The sequence below is a fragment of the Microcaecilia unicolor genome, chromosome 5 (genome assembly GCF_901765095.1).
Source record: "Microcaecilia unicolor chromosome 5, aMicUni1.1, whole genome shotgun sequence".
Taxonomy (NCBI): Eukaryota; Metazoa; Chordata; class Amphibia; order Gymnophiona; family Siphonopidae; genus Microcaecilia; species Microcaecilia unicolor.
In genome coordinates, this window is record NC_044035.1 from 262,889,308 (window position 1) to 262,907,503 (window position 18,196).

At 47.3% G+C, this 18,196-nt stretch overlaps 1 protein-coding gene across 1 annotated transcript in view; it reads right to left on the reverse strand.

The window, feature by feature from the left end:
• SENP7 (SUMO specific peptidase 7) overlaps nt 1–18,196 on the reverse strand; it is a 231,010-nt gene that overhangs the window by 192,870 nt on the left and 19,944 nt on the right. The window contains exon 5 of the mRNA XM_030204142.1: nt 7,440–7,558. Coding sequence (XP_030060002.1) covers nt 7,440–7,558 — 119 coding nt within the window. The remainder of the gene's footprint in view (nt 1–7,439; nt 7,559–18,196) is intronic.

Consider the following 18,196-nt stretch of genomic DNA (forward strand, 5'->3'; position numbering starts at 1 on the left):
AAAAGGATGGTAAGGAAATTGACTGACTGACATGAAAAGGGGAAACGACCTTAGGCAGCTGCAAGGACACCTTCTCCCGACAGAAGACCAGAAACAGCTCCCCACACAACAAGGCTTGCAACAACTCAGAAATTCGTCGAACAGACATAATAGCCACAAAAAACACTATCTTAGGAGAAAGATCCTTAAGGGTGGCCTGCTGGAGAGGTTCAAAGGGCGCCAACCAAGGCTGACAGCACCAAATTCAAGTCCCAAGGTGGAATGACTAGACGGACAGGGGGCTGCAAACGCTTAACCCCCTGGAAAAATCAGGAGACATCAGACTAGAGCGCCAAGGACCCTGAAAACATGCCAATGCCGCCAGCTGCACACAAAAGGAAGACAACCCATTCTCTAATCCACCTTGAAGAAAATCCAGAAGCAGACCAACAGAGACCCAAAAAGGAACTACCTCATGCTCTTCACACCATGCCTCAAAGATACACCAGACCTGAACACTGGCCACTTCCTAAAACTCAAGAAGGCATGAATCACCCCAGCTGAATAATCCTTCTTCAACAACCGCACCCGATCAACAGCCATGCTTTAAGCAAGAACTGAGCCACATCGGGCATGAGAATGGGACCCTGCTGTAGCAGACTGCCCTCTATGGGGAATCAGTGGATCGGACACCTACAGCCTCACCAGATCCACATACTATGGCCGATGCGGCCAGTCGGGGGCTAACAGCACCACCCAACTGACGTGACCCTGAGTGCGCTGAAGAATGTGATGGATGAGTGGCCACGGAGAAAACACAATCGTAGCCCCTAACAAGGCCAAGGCTGAGCCAATGCATCCAGACCCTGCGACAATATCGCCTTCCTGCGGCTGCAAAACATTGGGTCCTTGGCATTCTCGAGACACCATTCCCCTGGATATAGGTGATTCCGGCTGAGATAGTCCGCCTGCAGATTGTTGGCGCCCGCCACATGTGCTGCCAAGAGCATCTGGAAGTTCTGTTCCACCAGGCCATGAGCACAGCCGTTTCCTGAGCCAAGAGAGGGCTCTTTGTGCCCCCTTGCCAACTGACATACGCTACCACCATCACGTTGTCTGAGAGCACCCGAATGTCCCATGGGTGAATCACCCGCTGAAAGGTCAACAAAGACATATCGCCCAAGTCTCCAACCAGTTGATCGACCACTGGGACTCCTCCACTGACCAGCACCCCTAAGCCACCTGCCCTGGCAATGAGCACCCCACCCAGAGAGACTGGCATCCATTGTCACCAGCACTCAGTCCAGAGGGTCCAGGGGCATGCCCCGACTCAGATGACGCCGGTCCAGCCACCACTGGAGGCTGAGACACACTGCAAGCAAAGCCATGCCCTGCAGAAAAGAGCATCCGACTGAGGAGACCAGCCCGCCAAGAGGACCGATTGAAGAGGCCTCATGTGAGCTCTTGCCCATGGAACCACTTCGATGGTAGCTGCTATGGATCCAAGAACCTGCAGAATGTCTCAAGCTGACCCACCCATGACAGCAAGAAGACTGCAAATCTGGGACTAAATATTCAGGATCCTGGCTTCTGGAAGACGAACCCATTCTGGGTGTCGAAACAACCCCCAGATACTCCAAGGACTGGCTGGGGGAAAGAGAACTCTTGGCTACACTGACAATCCAACCCAGATGCTGGAGTAGATGGACCACCAGAGCAGTGGCCATTCGGCTCTCCTCGACCGACTTTGCCCTCATCAGCCAGTCGTCCAAGTAGGGATGCACCAGAATGCCATCCTGCCAGAGACTGGATGCCACCACCACCGTCACCTTGGAGGAGGTCTGCAGCACCAGCGCCAAGCCAAAGGGCATCACCCAAAACTGGTAATGCTATCCCAAGACTGCAAAGTGAAGAAAACTCTGATGATCCAAGAGAATCGGAATTTGCAGGTATGCCTCCGACAGATCCAGGAATGTCAGGAACTCCCCTGACTCCACCATCACAGAACAGAGGGTCTCCGTACGAACGCCTGATACACGCACTTGAGATCCAAAATCAGACACACAGAATCCTCCTTCTTGGGCACCACAAAATGGAATATCTCCCAGAACCTCTCTCGGACAGAGGAATGGGAACCGCCCACATGGCCAACAGCTGCTCCAAAGTTTGCTGGATGGCCTGTGCCTTGACTGGCAAGGAGACATGATGAAGGCATCCAGCAGGGGATGATGAAACTCTAGGGCACAGCCGTACTTGATTAATGTTGAGGACCCACTGATCTGAAGTCACCCGGATCCACCTCTAGTAAAACAGCTGTAATCTGCCACCTATGAGTACCACCAGAGGCTGGGCTTCCACACCATCATTACAAAGCTATGGCACCTCCAGAACCCCCGGAAGCACCCTCGCGCTCTCCCCGTCATTACCTCAAAAGGAAGAAAAGGACTGAAAAGGATGCCCTCTATTCCAGTAACAACTACACAATGAGAACCGGATCCTCTGCCCAGATGATACCTTCGAAGTTCGTCAACGCACCTCCAAGCTGCAGAACAGGAAACTGCCCATGACCTATCCTCAAGATGGCAAGGAACTTTGGACTACCTCAAGCTCTTGACCAGCTTTTCCAACTCTTTCCCAAAGAGCAGCCTGCCTCTGAAGAGGAGCTGACTCAAATGAACCTTGGAGGCCACATCCACTGACCAATCCCAGAGCCATAAAAAATATTGCTCAGCCACCACCCAGAGCAAGGTTCTTTGCTGAAGCTCGGACCAAATCATACAAAACATCAGAGAGGAAGGCAGTACCCAATTCTAAATTAATAACATCTGAAGACGACAACGAGAAAGACAAGGCTAGAGCATCTCACAATCGCTCAGCCCACCGAAAGCAAGAACAAGCTACACAACCGCAGATGGTCACCTGTAAAGCCAAGGCAGCTACCTCAAAGGACCGCTTCAAGACAGCCTCCATCCTGCGATCCTGAGGATCCTTAAGGGCCGCCCCACCCTCCTCCGGGATAGCTGTCTTATTGGTGACTGCCATCACCAGAGCATCCAACTTAGGAATCCTAATGGACTCCATACCTGCCAGAGGGAGCTGGTAGAGTTGAGCCATTGCCCAACCAATGTGAAAAGGAGAATCTGGGAACTACCATTCTCCCTCCACCAGCTCCCTCAAATCCTCGTGGTATGGAAAAGTCTGGGGCGGCCGGCAAGCCCCCTTAAGAAGAGGGTTGCCCATCCGAGTCACCGTAGGGGTATTATTCGATAGCTGCAAAGCCCGCAACACCTCACAGGGCAAGACAGGTACCTCCCGGTGGCAAAAAATCCTCACAACAGATGGATCCTCCCCCAGAGGAACCTGAGAAGGCTCCTTCGGAGCATCCACATCCCAGGGATCCTCCCGATCCATGTCCTCATCCAGCAGGGGCTCCCCTAGGGAAAGAACTTTCTTCAAATTCTCTCCCAGCAATGTGGGCCTTCTTGGCCCTGAGGGCCACCTCGTAAGCCCAAGCCGACCCTTCAGGGGCCCTGGAAGCTGATGGTACTTCCAGCCAGCCCCCTCCTTCAGGCAAAATACCTGATGCAGAAATAGGGCAAATTCTGGGGAAAAGGAAGACACTGCGGAGGCATCATGCCTAGTGAGCAGAGCGGTCCCTCCCCAACCTCAAGGCCCAGCTCACCAGGATTCAAAACTGTGTCAGTCATGGCACATGCTCCTGGAGCTGACTCACCAGAAACCACTTCCTTCAGCTGCAGGAGAGCCTTTCCTGCACACCCTAGCCTTCGGGCCAACCAATTTCATGTCAGCGCTCCCCTCCAGCGCTGCCTCCTCGCACACGCGGCAAAGGCGCTGTGCACAGAGACAACGCGATGCGCTGAACAGGCTGAATACTGGTGCAATTTCTCTGATTACAAGGCCATGTCTGCTCCAGCTACAGCAGTGTCTTGCCCCAAGCTTCCCATCACTAACACTCTCCTCTGCCCGAATAGCCCATCTGCTGCAAACCGGCACTTTCAGCTCGGTTTTGTTTCTTTTTTTTTTTAACCAGCTCTTTTTTTTTTTTTTTAAATGTGTTGTAGCTAGCAGTGCTCCATTCAAACCACAGACCAGTCTCTAGGTACTCCTCCCAGGCAAAGGCGGGGGAGGAGGCCGAGGCACACCCAACACAACGGGAGGGTGGAGAGGGAGGGACCCGGAGACCAGAGTGTGCACCCCCAAAGGTGCAGGGGCCCAAAGCCTGAGACCTGAACTGAGTTCTTTTTTTTTTTTTATTAAAGAAAGCTCTATCCAAAGACACTCTCCTTTGGATTTTTTATTTTTTTTTTTTTAAACGGGGCGCTGCTGGCAGGAATGCATATTACCCACTTGCCGGGAATGGTCTGGAGCAGATGATAAGGAAACACTGGAAAACAACAACTTCAGCTATTTTCTGAAACATAAGTCCTACTGCTCTATAAAAGAGAGTTTGGGGATAATTTTATAAACTTATGCATAGTTTTGTTTTTGTAGACTTTAAGGCTGATTAGTAAAGCACTTAGAGTTACAGAGTTCCATAGGCTACTATGGGGCTCATTTTCAAAAGAGAAAAACGTCTAAAAAGTGGCATAAAGCAAATTGATATTTTCAAAACCTATTTTTCACACGTTTTTCTATGCTGTTTGTGGTGAAACAGGGGACTTATGCCTTTGATCTATATTTTTATTTTATGACATGTATTTTTATTTTATGACATGTATTTCCCTCTCTTCAATAGTCCCTTTTCCCTACGTGTCCTATCTGTCTGTCCTACCCTTATCCCTTATTTGTCCTGTCTGTCTGTCCTGATTTAGATTATAAGCTATTTTGAGCAGGGACTGTCTTTTCTTCATGTTCAATTGTGAAGCGCTGCGTACGACTGGCAGCACTATAGAAATGATTTGTAGTAGTAGTAGTAGTAATTAGCCAGCAGGTGGTGCCTGTTCAATGCTGTAAGGCTACAGTTCTTTTCCTTTCAGCTTATCTTCCACAGGAAGAGAAGAAAGCCCTGAGGGAAAATAACCTGCAGTACCACTGGCCAGATACTTTCAAACTTAATGCTCTGGGCTCTGATTGGCCCTAGAGTTCAAATTCAGCTAGAAGGTACTGCATTTCCCCCAATCTCAGCATGGAAGTGTAGAGGGTAAAGATCTCTACACCGAGACCTTGTTCAAAGACTGTGAGCAGTTAATTTTCTAAATTCCCCAGGTGCTACTCAGGTAGTAATACAGTGTTTAAATAGTTTAATGTTGATTCTTGTTCAGTTACCTGTTATTATTTGCTAATTTCAATCTATTTTTTCCACTGTTCACTGTTCTATTCTTTTTCGGATAATAATCCAATTAGTTTATTAGCTCTGTTGTCCTAGACTGACTAAGAATCCTGGTGGTTTGTGTTTTGGGCCTGTGGGTGTTTTTTAAGAGCTGTAGAACCCTTGAGATTGTGACCCCAGTGACCTTAGAAACCACCAAGGGGATCAACCAAGGGAAGACTTGCCCAGAAGCAAGAGAAAACCCAGTGTGGTGGGGAGGAGGGTGCTAGTATAGAGCACGGGCACTGATGCAGGCGGGCCTGAGCAGTGCTGGGGACAGATCCTCTAGGTGGCTGCAGGGTTAACCCCAGGTGGATGCTAAGTGTTTCATGACAATGTTCTTCTGCAGTGCGTCAAATCTCAACGGGGTGTGTCGGGAGCATGTTAAGGGGGCAGAATTTGGGTGTTCCTAAGTCCTGTTTTTATAACGAATAAGGCACAAAAAGTGTCCTAAATGACCACTGGAAGGAATCATGGAAGATCTCCCTTACTCCCCCCAGTGGTCACTAACCCCCTCCCACCCCAAAAAATGTGATTAAAAACATTACTTACTAGCCTCTATGCCATCCTCAGATGTTATAGCCAGGTCCATTAGAGCAGAATGCAGGTCCCTGGAGTAGTCTAGTGGTAGATGAAGTGCAGACAGGTGGACCCAGACCTATACCTCCCCCTACCTGTTACACTTGTGATGGAAACTGTGAGCCCTCCAAAACTCACCAGAAACTTAATGTACCCACATATAGGTGCCCCCTTTACCCATAAGGGCTATTGTAATGGTGTACAGTTGGGGGTAGTGGGTTTTGAGGAGCTCAGCATACAAGAGAAGGGAGTAACATTGAGATGTGTACCTGGGAGCACTTATTGCTCCCCTGGGATGTCTAGGGAGCTAGTCTACTAAAAATGCCACCCTCCTACATCCCAATGGCTTGATTTTCTACGTTTTTCATTTGGACATTTTTTTTTCCGAAAATGGTTTTAAAAAATTTGTTAAAAAGTACAAAGCACCTTGTTTGAAACAGTATTTTCGAAAAAAAAAAAAAAGCTAGACATTTTTCTTTTTCAAAAATGACCTTCTTTCTTTCCTATTGGATTTTGGATGTTTTGTGCAAAACAACCAAAGTAGGACTTAAACATCATATAAAAAATGCCCCTCCACATAACTTTGTAAGTCTAAGTGCTTTGAAAATTAGCCCCTTTGTGTGCTTCTACTTTTACAAAATATCACAGGGATGCTATTCATTCACAGTTGGTGTGCCAAAATTTCAGAATTGGTTTACCAGCATTTAATTGAATTTTCAAAAGGATGAGCACCCAGAAATCCCTCTTCTCAGTTCAGGGTAAACTTAACCCTTTAGTGTTCAATGTTCCCGTAATAAGCCATATGAGAACAGATTGATGGGAACATTGGACAATAAAGGGTTAAGTGCATGCAGATTGTAAGTGCTTAAGTTTGATTAATATGTGGGTAATCTTATTTTAAAAAGTCATTTTCATGCATAAATCACTGTTTTACCCAAGGAAATGTTATTGAAAATTTATTTTCTTCATTCATTCAAAGCAGCTCACAACTAAGAACACATTATACCCACAAATAAGAACACATTATACCATGTTGGTACAGAATAACCACCACTATTCAAAACAGTAAATGCACACTCACTATATTTTCATTAAACTGCTGAATCATTCATGTTGTGCTTTTGCAAATTTACAAATGTAAAACTTCAAGAAAAAATATCATTTGTCGATCTCCTAACAGCTTCTTCCTTCCTCTTTAGTCCTATCTGAAACCAAGTGTCCTGAAAACAACTGGCCCAAGTCCCATGACAGATGGACATGCTCATCTCACCAAATTACAATAATTTATGGTCATCAACAGATGCCTTTATAAACCTACTTATAATCTTTTTTAGATTATTTTTGTCACATGAAATACACAACACATCATCTTTTCAAACTACTTTTAATGTGAGAATTGAAAAAAATAAAAGGAAGAACAATGTCTACCATCCCCATCTCTTCTAGGTATATAAGGTGATTCAATCAGTGTTTCCTATCATACTAACTTACTCTACACAGGACACCAAACACTGCAACCTAAAATCACTACCACCACAATTCACAAACAAACCTTTAGGCTCCTTTTTCTTCGTTAAGAAGATATCATGAGAACACTTCTTCCCCTTGTCTTGGGGACATTCAATCTGCTTCTTAGGAGAAACAACTGATATTTTCTGGGAGTACACAGACCTGTAAAAACACCATTATACAGTTTAGCAAAATTCTTCTGGAGGAGTCTTAAAAATTGATCAAGACAATTCTATAAACAGGCGCTTAGAGCTATCCATGTCGGAGGCATTAGTAACTTGTAGTTAAATACTTATGCACTAGGCATTATTCTGTAAGCTAGCACCTAAGTGCTATAGTGCTCAACTGTAAGGGAAGAATACACGTGGGCATGGCACAGGCAGGCCATGGACGTGTCGCTAAGCAATGCATCCAACTTATAGAATACTATCAGTTACACATGCTGCATAGTGCACTTAGGCATGCCAACTTATGCCAGCCGCTGACCTCACGTAACGTAGGCATGCCTAAACTGGGGCATGCCAAAGCAGCTTCACACTAGTATTCTATAACAGCTTATGCACGCCACAATCAGCACTCAGCACACTCATTATGGTGCCTATATCAAAGCATCAAGATACAGAATTACAGCAGGCTCAAAGCAATCAGATTCCCAGCAGTCAACACAAGATTCCAATTAACTAGCTAGTCACACACAAGGACCAACACCAGCTGCCCATACTGTAGCAGGACTTTCTTATTCATTCCTACTCTAGCTGAAGTCATTTATCTGCACCTTTTTCATGGACAATCTTTCCTTAAGGTAGTCACTTTTATTTCTAACTCCTGTTACTCTACTGTTTATCATGTTCTATCTTCACATACATCCTTTCCAGTCTATTAAGATGTTTCAATGTGTATTGTGTTGACATTGTAAGTAGCATACTACGCCTAATGTGTGCTGTTATTTGAATATTTTTACTGCTGTAGCTAATGCTTGGCTTCTTCTTGCTGTATATATCTTTGGGTGAATTTCTTCAAAAAGGCAGTAAATAATCCTAATTAATAAATAAATAAAACGTGTCTAGCAGCAGGATACTCAGATTTCTGGGGCTAGTAAAAATAAGTGGCACCGTGGTCCCCATTCTAAGGTTCTCAGGCATGGAAGCCAACTTTTGAAACTAACTCTGGCTGCTAAACTCCTGAATTCAATGCAAATTTCTCCCCAGGACAAAAAAAAATTAAATAGTTGAGACTGTGAGTGACCACCCATACCTAGATATCAAGTGTACGTTAGTTAATGTGGACTGGAAAAAGACTCATGTGGCCAAATCAAAAGCTAAGGAAATACTCAAATTCCTCCCTCCTCACCCCTTGCAGGTAGTCCACATCATACTCACTCATTCACTCTCCCCCTCAGCCCATCTGTACCACAATCTACCCCTTATCCCAGTGCTTATCAATCTTTTGTGACCATGACCATAAGACTGTGGCCAAATAAAATTGTCCTGACCCCCAGTTTGTGAAGCTCTGCCCCAACTAGCCCTCACACTCAGCCAATCAACAAACACACTGCCTTACATACTCTGGTTTCTTCTTCTTCCTTTCTTCTCCTTATCCTTTTTATTGCTCCTCATTCTTTAATATTTCCCCTCCTGCACAAGCACTCTTTCCGAAAAAGGAACAGCATGCCCTCTTTAAGAAGAATGAGCATTATTGATAAACGAAAAAAAAACACAAAGTTTTGGGATTTTTTTTTGCTCATTTTCATTTGCCAATGCCATGAATAATGTCATTTCAAATGAATGCACATCCCTACCCACTAGACTGATCACTGCTATCTCCCATGGGATACATCATGGGAATGAAATTTGTAGTTTTGTGAAGTAGAGGAGTGTGGTAGCCGTGTTAGTCCACTCTTAAGGTTATCAATAGAAATCAAACAAAATAAAACATGGAAAAGAAAATAAGATGATACCTTTTTTATTGGACATAACTTAATACATTTCTTGATTAGCTTTCGAAGGTTGCCCTTCTTCGTCAGACTTTTGGGCACAGCTTCCCTTGCAATGTGCTCCCCAGCCGACCAGGCTGACATTGGTTATCACCAGGCACCAAGAGGGAAGCGCCAGCGGCATTCCTTGCTGCAGCATGCTGTCTGAGAGCCACCACTCCATACTGAGCTGGGTCGCAGGGAGCCACGTGAGTCTGCGTTGATAATCCTGGGACACTGGAGACCATCATTGAAGCAGGGCAATCTGCAGAGGTCTCAAGTGCGCTCTCACCCATGGTACCACCTCCAAAGTGGCCGTCATCAACCCCAGCAGCTGGACAAAGTCCCAAGCTCGCGGGTGAGGCATCCGCAGGAGCAGACGGACCTGATTCTGAAGCTTGCACCGCCTTTGGTCGGGTAGAAAGACAAACCCCGAGGCCGTGTCAAACCAGACCCCCAAATATTCGAAAGATTAAGAGGGGGTCAGGTGACTTTTGGGTATATTGATGACCCAGCACAGAGATTGCAGTACTGAGACCACTCTGGCTGTGGCCAGACGACTTTCGTCTGCTGAATCGGCACTGATGAGCCAGTCGTCGAGGTACGGGTGAACCCGGATACCCTGTCGCCTGAGAAAAGCAGCTACTACCACCATTACCTTGGAAAAGGTGTGGGGAGCTGTATTGAGGCAAAAAGGCAAGGCCCGAAATTGGAAATGTTTTCCCAACACCGCAAACTGGAGAAAACGGTGATGCGGGGGCCAAATAGGAATGTGCAAGTAAGCTTCTTTTAGGTCCAGAGACATGAGAAATTCTCCTGGCTGTACCGCCGCAATGACGGAGGGCAGGGTTTCCATGCGCAAATGTCACACTCTTAGAGCCTCGTTGACTGACCCTAAGTCGAGGATCAGTCGGAAAGACCTGCCTTTTCGAGGCACCACAAAGTAAATGGAGTAGAAACCGCAACCGCGTTCGGCGGGAGGCACAGGGATCACCGCTCCAAAGTGCAACAAGACTTGTAAGGTCTCCTCTACCGCCGCCCGTTTGACGGCAGTACCGCATTGGGACTCCACAAACACGTCTCTCACCGAGGCGCTGAATTCCAATTGATAACCTTCTCTGATCAGCTCCAGGACCCACTGATCGGAGGTAATCTTGGTCCATTCCTTGAGAAAGAGGGAAAGACGTCCTCCTACTGCAGGAATCGAGGAATGGACCTTCGCCCCGTCATTGAGGGGGCCGTCCCTGAACTCCTGGCCTTGAACCGGCCGCAGCGGAACACTTGTCCGAGCGAAAGGAGTTCCTCTGCTGAAAACGGGCACGTTGAGAAACCCCAGCACAGCACCCCGGGTGATACCTGTGAGCTTCACGGAAGCGAGGTCTGGAAGAAGAGGGCCACACAGAACCCTTGGAAGAAGGCCTCGGCCTATCCTCAGGTAAGCGCTGGGGTTTAGGGTCCCCCAGGTCTTTCACAATCTTCTCCAGCTCCTCTCCAAATAACAGATGGGCCCGAAATGGAAGCTTCACCAGCCTGTGCTTAGAGGCAATGTCAGCCGCCCAATGCCGTAGCCATAGAAGGCGGCGGGCCGCAACCACCACAGACATCTGTTTAGCCAAAGCTCTGACCAGATCATAGAGGGCGTCAGCCAAAAATGACAGAGCCAACCATCCGAGGTGCAACCTCAGCGAGGGACTCCACACCATCCGCGGGCTGTTCCACTTCCTGTTGTAACCAAGAAAGGCAGGCCCGGGCAGCATAGGAACTGCATATAGACGCCCTTAAGGCGAGGCCCGAGATTTCAAATGACTGTTTCAACGCGGATTCAAGCCACCGGTCCTGTATATCTTTCAGGGCAACCCCTCCCTCTATGGGGAGGGTGGTCCTCTTGGTCACCGCCGTGACCAAGGTGTCCACTTTAGGCATCCCCAAAGGGGCCAAGTGCTCCTCACTTAGAGGGTAAAGCTGACCCATAGCCCTGGCCACTTTCAAAGGCCCTTCGGGTTCAGACCATTGAGCTGAAATAAGCTCTTGGATGGAGTCATGCACAGGAAAGGCTAAAGCAGGCTTCTTAGTACTCGCCATCCTCGGATTACCAGAGGAGGCCTCGCCCTTGGTAGGATCATCTATCGAGAGGGCCTGCAAGGCGTCCGAAATGAGCGCTGGCAGCTCTTTGCCATGGAAAATCCTCACCGCATTGGGATCATCCAGATCCAGTGGCAAACCAGCACTTTCCTCTGGCTCTTCAGACCAAGAAACCCTGCCAGAACCCTCAGAATCCACATTGCCCGACCACGGGGGGGGGAAAAGGGAAGTGCGCCACTCTCCTACGGGGAATTTACCCATCTGTGTTTTGCGTCCTTCCAACGCTCAGGGGAATCATCCAGCCCCGGGCCATCAACACCCAGGGGGAAACCAGGTAGCAGCGCAGTGTCAGACACGTGCGGCAGAGCTCTTTTCAGCATGAAAGCTTTATGCATTAAAAGCACAAACTCTGGGGAGAAACACTCACCCTGACCCTCCGTCTCCGAATCAGGAGAAATGGGAACGGGAGCTCCTCTGGTAGCCTCTAACCAAGGCGACCCCCTGCACTCAGACTCCTCTGCAACAGCGAGGATCGAGGCGTGCGGCGCTTCCAAAATGGCACCTGCTGCCAGCGCCATTGAGCGGGAAGAATCATCGCTCGCCATGCTCGTACCGGCTCTAGCCTCTAAAGAGCACCTCTTACACAGCCCCGCTGCTGATCTACGTTTACCACAATGGGAGCAGCGTTTAACTGCTTCAGCAGCCATCATCCGACCGGACGGAATTATATAAGTAAAATGGCGGCTTTGCACCAAAACTTATCCCGATCGGAACGGCGTCCGTGGGACCTCTCCGGAGGAGCTGGGCACACACTCTCACCTCAAAAGACCGAGTCAAACGAGCTCCGGTCAAGCCGCACGTGGAAAATAGCCTCAGAATAGCCACGCAGAACCAATGCATATTTTTTTTTAACGCTGTGAGGAAAGTTAGAGGCAGGCAGCAACAGAGTGGGCACCACCAGCCACAACACCCCTGCTTCAACTGGCAAAAGCACAGGAGCCACCCCAGGCAGATTTTTTCCAGGAGCTGATCAAGCTACGTCCACACCTGCTGGGAGATAGAGCAATACTGAAGGCAGATGGAGCTAGCCATCCATAGAGCACTATGGTTTTTCAGTGTTCTCTATCTCCACCTGCTGGTAGGCGGACATAACCCATCAGTCAATGGATTTATCTGCTGCTGATGACAAGGAACATGTCATGTTGGCAAGCCCAATGCCACATCCAGACGGCCTCCTGACACAGAGGGAGTGATCCGGTGCCCCCTGCTCCCTGCTTGTTGGTGTAATACATTGCAACCTGATTACCTGTTTGGATGAGATAACCGATCTCTGAAAGCCTTAGAGAATTCCAGATCGCCCAGAGCTCCTGGAGATTAATCTGAAGATTTGTTTCCCAAGTGGATAAAACATCAACATGAGCCCCCCCCCCCCCCCCCCCACACACACACACAGGAGAGATACATCCGTCATCAGCACCTTTTGTGGCTGAGGAATTTGGAATGGAAGTCCCAGAGTCAAACTGGATCGAATGGTCCACCACTGAAGGGAGCTTACAAGCTCTGGGTACACTTGGCCTAGTGGTTAGAGCACCAGTCTCGACATCCAGAGGTGGCCAGTTCAATTCCCACTGCTGCTCCTTGTGATCTTGGGCGTCACTTAGCCCTCCATTGTCTCAGATACAAACTTAGATTGTGAACCCTCCTAGGACAGAGAAATACCCAGTGTACCTGAATGTAATCACCTTGAGCTACTACTGAAAAAGATGTGAGCAAAATCCAAATAAATAAATAAATAAATGTGGCCCACAACAATCTCAACATCTGCTGAGCTGTGACCTGCTATGAGGCTCGAACCCTGAAAGCGAGAGCGACAAGAGTGGCTGCTCTCATCTCTGGAAGATAGGCTTGAACCTTCTGTGTGTCGAGCAAGGCTCCTATTAACTCCAATCACTGGACAGGGCAAAGATGGGACTTGGGGTTCTTTAAAACAAACCCTAATAGCTCAAGCACCCAAATAGTCATCTGCATGGACTCCTGAGCACCATCCAAGAGGTGCTCTTTACCAGACAATCATCGACATATGGGAACACATGGACTCCCTTTCTACGTAGAAATGCTGCAACTACCACTAGACATTTGGTGAAGACGCTAGGAGTTGACGCGAGGGCAAAAGGCAACATGCGTTACTGAAAAAGATGTGTTCCCAGCCAAAATCGAAGATATTTCTGGTAAGCTGGAAGTATTGGAATGTGAGCATAGGCATCCTTTAAGTCCAAAAAGAATAGCCAATCATTTTTCTGAATCAATGGGAGAAGGGTGCCCAGAGAAACCATCCTGAAATTTTCTCAGACTAGGAATTTGTTCAGAGCTCTTAGGTCTAGGATGGGATGCATCCCCCATTTTCTTTTGCACAAGGAAGTACCTGGAAGAGAATCCCCTCCCTTCTCCCCCTGGTGGAACGGGCTTGACCACATGGGCTTTCAGAAGGGCTGAGAGTTCCTCTGCAAGTATCTGCCTGTGCTGAGAACTGAACGAATGCTCTCAGTGGGCAATCTGGAGGTTTTAGATACCAACTGAGTGCGCGTCCAAGATAGAGTATTTGAAGAACCCACCAGTTGGAGGTTATAAGGGGCCACCTTTCGTGGAAAGACTTCAGCCTCCCCCCGACCGGAAAGTCGTCCGGGATGGACACTTTTACTGCAGCTATGCTCTGCTGAAGCCAGTCAATAGCTTGTTCCTTGCTTTGCTTGGGGAGCAGCAGGGGCCTTTGGCACACGCTGTTGACGAGGACAAGCGTGCTAGGGTTCAGCCTGAGCAGAATGGCGAGCCGAAGGGTTGTACCTACGCCTCTAAGAGTAATAGGTACTCCTCCTTGGTTTGTCAAAAGTCCTCCTAGCTGAGGGAGTAAATGCAGAAGGCGCCCAGCAGGAGAGAGAAGAGATGGTATCAGTATGTTTTCTGATTTGGTCCGTGACCTCCTCAGCCTTCTCTCCCAAAAGGTTATTCCCCAGCACGGGGCATCCGCCAACCTCTGCTGAACACAATGTTCCAAGTCAGAAACACGCAGCCATGAGAGTCTGCGCATTGTTATACTCTGAGCAGAGATCCTGGATGCCACATCAAAAGTGTTAAGTGCCCCTGGCCAAGAACTTTCGACACGCTTCCTGCTGCTTGACCAACAGGCAAAGTGACTTGGCCTGCTTCGGAGGGAGCATCTCAGCGTGACAACTTGTACACCGAGTTTCATAAGTACATAAGTATTGCCACACTGGGACAAAGGTCCATCAAGCCCTGCATCCTGTTTCCCAGTGGCCAATCCAGGTCACAAATACCTGGCAAGATCCCAAAAAAATTCAATACATTTTATACTGCTTATCCCAGAAATACGCAGTGAATTTTCCCCAAGTCATTTTGATAACGGTCTATGGACTTTTCCTTTAGAAAGCCGTCCAAACCTTTTTAAACCCCGCTAAGCTACCCGCCTTTACCACATTCTATATCAACGAATTCCAGAGTTTAATTACATGTTGAGTAAAGAAAAACTTTCTCCGATTCGTTTTAAATTTACTACTTTGTAGCTTCATTGCACGCCCCCTAGTCCTAGTATTTTTAGAAAGAGTAAGCAAATAATTCACGTCTACCCGTTGCACTCCATTCATTATTTTATAGGCCTCTATTATATCTCCCCTTAGCCGTCTTTTCTCCAAGCTGAAGAGCCCTAGCCACTTTAGCCTTTCCTCATAGGGAAGTCATCCCATACCCTTTATCATTTTCATCGCCCTTCTCTCTACCTTTTCTAATTCCACTATATCTTTTTTGAGATGGGGCAAACAGAACTAAACACAATATTCGAGGTGTGGTCGCAACATGGACCAATACAAAGGCAAGTAGACGCTCGTGAAGAGCTGATAGGATTGTATTCAGGAGATAAGCATGGAAGCCTGGTACATCTTCCTCCCAAAAGAACCCAGGGTTATAGCTTTTCTACCTGTGGGCATCGCGACAAAGTCCCTGGAACTCCTGGCTCTTTTTTGTGAGCTGATTTCACCACCATGGAATTGTGAGGTAACTGAGGTTTATCAAAACCAGGTGTACTATGGATCTGTTGCATGGTATTGATCTTGGGCATGACCGGGACTGACAGAGGGGACTCCCAATTCCTAACGAGGACTTCCTGGAGTTCCTCGTGGAGAGGGACAGTCACAACCTCCCTAGGTGGAGACATGTAGTCCAGGTACGTCAAACTCCATCTCTGGCAGTCTTCAAACTAGGCTAAAAGCCCACCTTTTTGATGCTGCTTTTAACTCCTAACCCTTACTCACTTGTTCGGTACCCATGTTTTACCATTCCCACTTTAGTAATTCCCTTATCCCTTATTTGTCCTGTTTGTCTGTCCTAATTAGATTGTAAGCTCTGTCGAGCAGGGTCTGCTTCTTCATGTTCACGTGTCCAGTGCCGCGTACATCTAGCAATGCTATAGAAATGATAAGTAGTAGTAGTAGGATCTCAAGCATCTTGGCCCTGGGCTCGTCCTCCACTTCCAAAGGAAATGGAATTGCATCAGCCATTTCTTTTACAAAAGAAGGAAACGAAAGACTCTCCAGAGGAGATTTTCTCCTTTCAGGTGGAGGGGAGGGTTCAGAGGGAATTGCATAGGACTCATCCAAGGAAAAGTACGTTGGATCCTCCTCTGAATACCATGAGCGCTCCTCTTCGGTGTCAGACAATACTTTCTGATGGGAGTGTCGAGACCGAACCTGCCTCGACGTGGAGAAGCCATGTCCTCAAGAAAATCATCGAGAAGTTGGTTCCCACCTCGACTCCGACGAAGCTTTCTTCACGGACTTCGAGGGAGTGCCGGCTTGGGTGGCAGTAAACACCGGAGCCATATGCGGCGTTGGTGTCAGATGCAGCACCGCAGGATGAGGACCAAGCAGGGCCACAACGGGAGGCAGGGTAGGTGAAAGCACCCCCAATGCAAACCATTGCAGAAGGCCATTCAGCAGCTCTGGGAGCAAGGCCTGGATGTGCTCATCGAGGGCTGAGACCAGAAAAGGCTGGGGTATCGGCTCAGCAGCAGGTTGCAGAACCTTTGGGTTGATGCGAGAGCTAGGTCTTAAGTACATAAGTATTGCCATACTGGGACAGACCGAAGATCCAATAGTGGCCAATCCAGGTTACAAGTACCTGGCAAGATCCCAAAACAGTACAATACATTTTATGCTGATTATCCCAGAAATAGTGGGTTTTCCCCAAGTCCATTTTAATAATGGCTTATGGACTTCTCTTTCAGGAAGATATCCAAACCTTTTTTAAATTCCACTAACTGTTTTACTACATTCTCTGGCGAAGAATTCCAGAGTTTAATTACACGATCAGAAGAGAAATATTTTCTCCGATTTGTTTTAAATTTACTATTTTGTAGCTTCATTGCATGCCCCCTAGTCCTAGTAATTTGGAAAGAGTAAACAAGCGATTCACGTCTACCTGTTCCACACCACTCATTATTTTATAGGCCTCTATCATATCTCCCCTCAGCCGTATTTTCTCCAAGCTGAAGAGCCCTAGCCGCTTTAGCCTTTCCTCACAGAAATGTCGTCCCATCCCCTTTATCAGTTTTGTTGCCCTTCTCTGTACCTTTTCTAATTTCACTATATCTTTTTTGAGATGAGGTGACCAGAATTCAACACAATATTTGAGGTGCGGTCGCACCATGGAGCGATACAAAGGCATTATAACATCCTCATTTTTGTTTTCCATTCCTTTCCTAATAATACATAACATTCTATTTGCTTTCTTACCTGCCACTGCTCGCTGAGCAGAGGATTTCAAAGTATCATCGACGATGACATCTAGATCTCTTTCCTGGTTGGTGACTTCTAATGTGGAACCTTGAATTACATAGCTATAGATCAGGTTCCTCTTTTCCACATGCATCACTTTGCACTTACTGACATTAAACATCATCTGCCATTGGGAAGCCCAGTCTCGTAAGGTCCTCTTGTAATTTTTTACAATCCTCTCAAGATTTAACAACTTTGAATAATTTTGTGTTGTCAGCAAATTTATTATCTCACTAGTTACTCCCATCTCTAGATCATTTTATAAATATGTTAAAAAGCAGCGGTCTCAGCACAGACACCTGGGGAGCCCCACCATCTACCCTTCTCCTTGAGAATACTGACCATTTAACCCTACTCTCTGTTTTCTATCTTTTAACCAGTTTTTAATCCACAATAGGACACTACCTCCTATCCCATGACTCTCCGATTTCCTCTGGAGTCTTTGATGAGGTATTTTGTCAAATGCATAAAAATCCAGATACACAATATCGTCCGGCTCACCTTTATCCACGTTTGTTCACCCCTTCAAATAAATGTAATAGATTGGTGAAGCAAGATTTCCCTTCACTAAATCCATGTTGGTTTTGTCTCATTAATCCATGCTTTTGAATATGCTCTGTAATTTTGTTCTTTATAATAGTCTCTACCATTTTGCCCAGCACCGACGTCAGGCTCACCGGTCTATAATTTCCCAGATCTTCTCTGGCTGCTGGGAGACCGATGCATCGGCACCTCCTGTATAGAGGGGGAGCAGTCCTCCCAGGCCAATGCTTCTTGGGTGCCAAATCCTTTGACACCCCAGAGCTCCCAGCACCATACATCAAGGGTGATCTATGGAGATGCTTCTTGGCTTTCGCCTGAAGCTTGTCATCGGTACCGGCAAGGACAAAGTCAAATCCACAT